Raw genomic sequence first — 7,896 nt, 5'->3', positions numbered from 1 at the left:
GAGAATAAAATCTTAATGAGATTTCAGTTGGAGTTTTGGACTGTTTCTAAAATTTCCTTTTCATTTAAAAGTGAAAAATGTGTGTATAAAATAGCTTAATTGCTGTCAGGAAAGAAAAATGGTAAATACCATACTGCTTAGGCCCAGCTTAGAGTTACATGAATAGAAATATATCGATAAGGATCTACTGTAAATCCACTTAGTCACTTCAGGAAATGACACTGAATTCAAGTAATACACACACACAGAGCTAGGAGTTTAGATACTTGACATGACTGGTTTTGCTCAAGAAGGTACTGTGAAGGTAAGAACATGGATGTCCAGATAGATATCACACATCGTACTGTGCTAAGAAAATAAGAAAAGCTTTTGCAGAAAGAAAGAATGGATGATCTTTTTAAATCAGCTAAGAAAACTTAGCTTTGTTTTTTTCTCTCTCTAGCTGAGACCCATCTTCTCCCTGGCAGGACAGAGTGAGGCAGGGCTGGAGGTATCCTTTGGGGTGTCAGAGGCCACAGCGCTGCCGACAACACCACCTCATGCCAAGGAGAAGACTGTGCAGCTGGAGGGATCCTGCTGGATCCATGGCTTTGCTAGAGGTCAACCTTTTCCAGCTGTATGGGATGGCCTTTCTAGGTAGGATTCTTTTTTTCCATGCAAGTCACCTAATCTGAAAAGATACCATGAAAACAGTTAGCAAAGGATAATTTCCAGCATGACCTGTTGTATATTTCCTCTTCATGATGACTTGCTTTCATGCTTTCTCCTAGTCCTTTATTAAGTTGTATTTATATTGGCACTACAATATCTTCTGCCTCTCATCCTATGATCACATCTTTCCTGCCAGTAGAATAAAAACCTGTTTCTAGTTTCTCCTCTTCACCTGAAAATCATGTTGTGCCTCGATTCTTTTGTGTAATATCTCGCAGATCCAAAAGCATGTCTCAGAGGTCCTAACAGACAAAGGCTCCAGTTCCTTAGGCTCTGTGCAGGCTATGTTTATGAGGGATGTAACTGTCAGATAGCATGTGTGCTTGTCCTTTGAAGACAACAGGAAAATCTCAGTCTAGTTTGATCAGAAACATACCGGCTGGGAAACTGGTAGGTGGAGGGTAGGGCATAAATTGTCAATGGAGTCTTCATTTTGTCCAGTATTTGTGGTTACTGGAAAGTAAGGAATGTGAATAATTCCCAACCTCATGGCACATAAGGATCATTTGGATTTTCCCTATTGTGCTCCATTGGTGCTTATCATTTCCTTGGGGTTTACAGCAAATCAGTGTAGATCACTGCATAGGGTCCCAAGATTTCAGTCTATACTGATTTTCCCCAGAACAGGGCATAGCAGCTGGTCGTGCCCCTCTGGTTTTACACACAGACTCCTCGACTTGCACAGTTTTAGCTTAATTTAGCACCCTCCGGCCCTATCTTGCTCCTTTTCCTTGGTTACTGTAGTTTAGCCCTACTTACTTACCCCTCAAAACAGTTCTTCTTACCCAACCGTACCTTGGCCAATACCTCTTACAATCGTTTTATTGCTCTGTAGGCTGCAAGTGAGAGAGAGAGATAACCACAGATCTGAAACGTGCTGGAGCGATCTGGTCCCAGGTTAAAGAGGAGTCAGAGAATATGGGAAAGCATAGAAACTGCTTCTTACAGGAGTAAACTGCAGCGGACAGAAAGAATTTGGTCGACGCTTTCCTGACATATTTAGGATGCTAATCTTCTTTTGGCACAATTCTCACAGCAATTTAATCTGGTTTAGTATGGTTGTAGAGTTGGAAAGCCACTTAAACTGATGGTATGAGAATCCTTACCAAACAGCCTAATCTCCAAAAGTAAATCACTGCTTCCTGGAACAACCACATCAACAACACAGGGCCACAAAGGTGCCCGGGGAGTGTTTGGGAAGATCTCGGTAGCCAGTCCGGAACAGCGCTCTGATCTGGATCTACTTATCCGGATGTCTGGATGTACCCTGTGAAATGAAAATATTCAGTAAATCACTTCCTTGGCATTGATCTGGAAGTTCAGGAGGAAAGATCAAATTGCACAGCACACACCTTTGCTGTAGACCATTTAGTACAAATTCTGAAACTGCGCTGGGTTAGAACAGACAACCACAATGAAAATGGACTGTCAAGTGAATCTTGCTTGGCTGCTGCTGTTGAGTGCTGCTCTTCTGTCTGAACCAGGTACTGTGTCTAAAATTTTTTTGTGCTTGCAGGGAAATGTTACAGACAGAATTAGTTACTAATACAGACTGGCTTGCTGGGAAGTGGTGGTAAAGAGTCTCCTAGAATATTACTGACAAGCTTTGTGCCATAAAATTCTTGGTTTAATTTATCTTCTAATTCAAAGATTCAGATCAAGTCCATAGGTTATATTCCAAAACTTGAGGTGCTGAAGAATACTTCCTTTGTTTCTCTTCTGTGAGGGGAATAGTTTCTTCTTCTAATAAACATTCTTCTTCTAATATTCTAGTTTTGAATTTAAATTCTTCTATACTGCACATTTTAAAATGTAGAGAAAGAGAGAAAAAGAAACACAGAGCAGCCTGCCAGACCCAGGTGGAAATACACTTCACTGCTGTGCCATGTTCCTTCAAGCTTCAAACAACAATAACCCCAGACCTTCCTTATAATCTTGCTGGATTGAACGAGATACTTTGATCTTTGATTATCAGCATGGACATCACGACTAAAGTCTTGTCAGTCCCTTACAAAAAGAGATCATTTCATGGAGTGTTGATTAAGGGACTGGCTATATTGATTTATTTATAAAACCAGAGCAAAGGCAATCCAGAGGGAAGTTTGGCATCAAAGAGGACTAAGCTGCATTTCAAGAAGGTGGTTCAATCCCAGCACTTCAGCAACCCTGTAATCTTTGTCCTTCTTCCATAGGTTCACTTTTGTCTTTGATTTGATCTGATGTAGACTGGATTAACTTTGACTGGAAAGATCACTTAGGATCCTGTCTTGCAAACCCAAGACTTTAGTATCACCAAAGTAAAAGTCTGTTTAAGTGAGTGTCTGAAGATCAAATGCCAATTTGAAAAAAAGTAAAAAAATCCCCAAATGAAATTTCTCCTGATATTAGTGATTGAATTAGGCACAGCTCTTCACAGCTTGTTAATTCTGAAAGAGTAAGGATATTATTTTAAAAAGTTGCCATTTGAAAACATTGTTTTGATGCCTGGAAGCCTAAATCCTTTTTCCTTTCAGTGAACATAAGTAGATTTTCAAAGGTATTCATGTAACTAAAACTACAGATTATCAAAACCACACAATCAGACCACAGGTTTGTATCCTGTTTTGGAAGTCCATTTCATCCCCTGGTATCTGAAAAGCAATGCCATGGTCTGGTTTAATCAAATATACATTTTTAAATACCTTAAGTAGTATATAGAATATTCTTCACTGCAGAGTCAGAAAAGATTTGGTTTCCCATGCAGACCTGAGCAGGCATTTGCACAGATTTAAGCTAACATGCTGGGCTGTCAGCCAAAACAACTGTCATGGTCTGCACAGACAAATGGTCCACAGCCTTCTCTGCTATTGTGGTAATATCACATACGGCAAAGGTAAGTAACCCTCTCTGCCGCTCCAGTGAAATTTGGCAAAGCTCACCTCCCAGAAGCCCATGTCTTCACTGGCAGTGAAGGATGTACATGAGGATTTCTGGGTCAGATCCCTTTGCTCTTTGTGCTGCCATGGAATAAGGTCCTCTACAGTCGTCTGCCACTGAACTATGAGGAAATGAGCATGTCCTTCCAGACGCAGGGAGGAACCACAGCATTGCTTTGAAAATCCACCAAATACCAACACTTACTGTATCTAACTCTGTATCAACACATACCAGCTACTATCTCACAGCAACACATAAAATATAACTAGAATTGTGATATGTTACATGACTGCTAATCTATTTTCTTATCTGCCACAGCAAGTGGTACGTGGTGGAACTCACCAGGAGGCTCAGAAACCGGAGGTCAAAACTCACTATGGAAGAAATTTTCGAAATGGATAAAAGACAAATTCACACCCAAAGGTAACAGGGCGCAAAGAGATGTGCTCCTGACGTGAACATACCGAGCACACCTGTAGAGTTACATGAGCCAGCTCTAGGTGAGATGGTTATCTCACCAGCACATCTGACGATACCCTATCGTGATAGATCAGGTCCTGTACGCAGCAGAGCAGGGCTGAATTAACCACACTGATTTGGGCTGTGCTGTTCAGCTCCCCACCCTGTACCACTTTGCACACCGCAGGCGTTTCCCAGTAAGCCCTGAGTACTGGAGACACAGAAACACTGGGTAGCCCATCCCTGCACAGATGGGGATGCAAGCTTAGACATAAGAACTTTAGCTATCCTGGGAATGAACAAAAACTGAGATGTTTACCTGTTGATTTTTGCTTTAGTTTCAGAAGATCCACAACTGCGACTGGTATCTGGAGGGGACCGATGTGCCGGGAGGGTTGAAGTTTACCATGAAGGCAAATGGGGGACGGTCTGTGACGATGAGTTCAGTATGAACAGTGGCAACGTTGTATGCAGACAACTTGATTGTGGTCAAGTTGTCTCCGTCTTGGGACGGTCTGCCTTCGGCCCTGGCACAGAAGACATCCACCTGGATGATGTGCAGTGTACAGGAACTGAATCTTACCTTTGGGAGTGTCAGCACGCCGGCTGGAGCACACACAACTGTGGACACCATGAGGATGTCAGTGTCATCTGTTCAGGTAAAAAAAAAATAATATTATACACTCTTAAAAACCTCTTTGGATTGTCCCGTTGATCACAAACGCATCAGAGTAGAGCATGGAAATCAGACTAGAGCTGAAATGTGTGTATGTGGAGGCTCCTTGTATTTAGGCTGGTCTGCATGATCAAGGAACAAAAGGATGTCCTGGACAAAACACCAGGATTGGTAGCAGCAAGCACTGAATATGAAAATGGTGAAAAGAAGGTAGTTCAGGATCACTTTAGTCAACATCTGATTACAGGTTGTGCCCAAGATAAGAAAGGCAACCAGTTAAGAGGAGATAGAAGCACATCCAGATGTCAATCAGGCATGTGTGAACTGAAAATAAAAATTCATACTCTTGTCATAAACATAACTGCAATCAAAGATTGCATAGCTAGAAGAAGCCTATTTTGAAGCAATATAATGAACTGCACCATAAAAGGAAATTTTGGGGGTTTTTTGGTGTTCACAGGTGTGTCATGCTGCAGAGTTGCACCATGAGGTAGGGCAGAGCTTTTGAGACGTAAGTCCATTAGCTCTTCACAGTGTCCCTAAATGCTCAGAGACTAATTTTTAACTCAAAAATCATGCCATTACAGCTCCTTGGCAGACAGTATTCTGGAAAGGTACATGCTCTGAATTACTAGTTATTGCTCCAAATTACTATTTATTCATCCACCGTAACATTATTTCTGTTCTTTGGTTTGCTCATGGGAACAGTATTTGTCACTCATCTACTAATAATTAGGGAAAATAAAAGGCGAGTCTTAACAAATCTGGTCTAAGTTTCTGACTCCTGCTTTTTTCACTGTTCCTGAAATAATCAGAGCACCCTGGAAACCTTAAAGTGCAGACTTTACTCATGTTTCCTGGGGTTTTTAAGTGTTGAGTCAATAATGCTCTTCATAATACACATCCACAGAGGAGTGGGTACTAAAATGCAGTTTCCTATCATATGTAGTACAGAAATAAAAGACTGGTTCCCAAAATCATTTCTTCTCAAGACGTGAACCTGCAAAACCACGTTGTAGTAGCCTTGAACTGTTGCTGCATATTCTGCACATCTATTTCTGTGCTGATGGCACCACCAGCAAATATCTCTGAAGTTCGTTTAGAACTGCCATTAATCAACAGAAGTCTCACTCACACTACCAGGAGTTAAGGTCTGGTGCCTTAACTCAGTGCTGCACAAAACCTGCTATTTAAATTATTTCACCAATGTCTCAGTTCTCATGACCATTCTCACAGTTCTCTAATCATTTATTTCTTCTAACTTCCAGCATCCTCCACTTCCATTTCTGCATCTCCGTTTTCCACAGACAGTGCTGTTGTGACACCTACCACAGAACGCCCGATTCCTGATGGCGAAGGCAAGGGAAAAAAGACAAACTGCGAATGTCATGTGCCAAAGTTCTGACCGATATATGCAATTTGTTTTGATCAGAGAGGAGGAACACTGGGAATTCAGTAAAAATATTTAATAACTCTGCATGTAATTAGACCTGGAAGAGCCAGTGGCCAAGACCATCTTCATTTTCATAGGAAAATGTGGTTGGAGGGAAAATGGGCATGCAATTAAGCCTACTTGCATATACAATTATCAAGACTGCATGTATGTATGGTGAGATCTTTACAATCAGTTCATCTGAATATCCACTCTCACCTAGATATTTTCTTCACCTTCAATTCTTTTAATAATCCGGTTTATTTTTTCCTGGTTCTTAAGTCAGTGCAAAGGTAGAATGGAAATAAGGTGTGTTTATACCCTGCTGCATCAGTCTCCCAAGTTCATTTGTAATTACTACTTAGAAGATGTTCCTCTGAGCCACATTACCAAAAGTTAAAGTCCAGGCAACTGACTTCCTTTTCCATAAAGCCTGAAGTATTAATGATTTCACAGATCCTTGAAATGTCTTTTCTTTTACATGATGGTGATTCTCTCTAGTAACATATTTCCCCACCCCCTGGCCACCTCTGCAGATTCCTTCTCTGCACCCAGCTCAAGCCCAGCAGAGGCCAAGACACCATCTGCTCCAGGGACCTTGACAACCCTCGAGGAAGGTGAGGCACACTTGCATGCTGAAAGTCACTTCCAAAGCACAAGACAAATCTCGTTCTTTATTTCCCCTAACAATGGTCACTTTGCGTCTTTCCAAATGACTGTTGCATCTCTAGTAGTGAAAGAATGCAGTCAGAAATAACACAGGTATTGACCATCTCTATTATTAAATATTAAATGAAGGTGAAAGTCTTTTCTTCAGCAAAAAATAAAAGGCTAAGCATTGACTCACTGTCCTGCAAAGCCCAAGTCAACTTACTTTCATCAAGATTTCAGTTCCTATGTTCACTTCTAATTGTTGTCAATCCCTCCTCTTCTTTATATTTCCTCAACTTCCTCTTGGCCTCAGTTATGTCTTCTGCGTCCATTATTGTCACAGAGGAAATTGCCACCTCAGCTCCCAAAATCTCAACCATAGTTTATGAAGGTAAGAACAGCCATTCTGCAAGTTCTATTTAAAACAAATATTTTGTTAATTTGGGGTTTTCAGCTGAATTAAGATGTGACCATGTAAATCTGTGAAATATTCATAGCTGACAACTTTGCCTACAAGAAAGGTGGGGAGGGACATTTTACGAAGGCCTATAGTGATAGGATAAAGGGCAATGGCTTTAAACTGGAAGAGGGAAGATTTAGATCAGATATTAGGAAGAAATTCTTCCTGGTGAGAGTGGTGAGGCAGTGGCAGAGGTTGCCCAGAGAAGCTGTGGCTGCCCCATCCCTGGAAGTGTTCAAGGCCAGGTTGGATGGAGCTTTGAGCAACCTGGTCTGGTGGAAGGTGTTCCTGCCCAGGGCAGGGGAGTTGGATCAAGATTGTCTTTAAGGTTCCTTCTGACCAAACCAGTATATGATTCTATGAAATTGAACGTTTCTGTGAGGGAACAGCCTCCTTACAACTTCTTCACTCTCAGTGAAAGAAGCCTGGAACTTTTTTTATGCTTGTAATGCAAAACGTTAACATGAAGATCCATTTATAAGCCATGTCAGTGGATGTGGAAGACAACTAATCACAGACTTGCTTTTCCAGAAAGCCTGAAGGCAATTAAATTCATCAAGAGCTGATTTCAGTCATTCAGCCTTACCTGAC

The 7,896-nt window shown here is 41.3% G+C and overlaps 1 protein-coding gene across 1 annotated transcript in view; it reads left to right on the top strand.

The window, feature by feature from the left end:
- Nucleotides 1–271: 271 nt before the first annotated feature.
- The window catches only part of LOC104165281 (deleted in malignant brain tumors 1 protein-like), a gene marked incomplete at its 3' end in the record, with an annotated part of 19,408 nt that continues 11,783 nt past the window's right edge, over nucleotides 272–7,896 (top strand). The window contains exons 1-5 of the mRNA XM_009704859.1: nucleotides 272–304; nucleotides 443–599; nucleotides 3,946–4,050; nucleotides 4,425–4,745; nucleotides 7,189–7,236. Of these exons, the coding sequence (XP_009703161.1) occupies nucleotides 272–304; nucleotides 443–599; nucleotides 3,946–4,050; nucleotides 4,425–4,745; nucleotides 7,189–7,236 (664 nt within the window). The remainder of the gene's footprint in view (nucleotides 305–442; nucleotides 600–3,945; nucleotides 4,051–4,424; nucleotides 4,746–7,188; nucleotides 7,237–7,896) is intronic.

Source organism: Cariama cristata, unplaced genomic scaffold, assembly GCF_000690535.1.
Source record: "Cariama cristata isolate BGI_N322 unplaced genomic scaffold, ASM69053v1 scaffold16447, whole genome shotgun sequence".
NCBI classification, from domain to species: Eukaryota; Metazoa; Chordata; class Aves; order Cariamiformes; family Cariamidae; genus Cariama; species Cariama cristata.
This window is presented reverse-complemented; position numbering and strand designations above follow the sequence as displayed.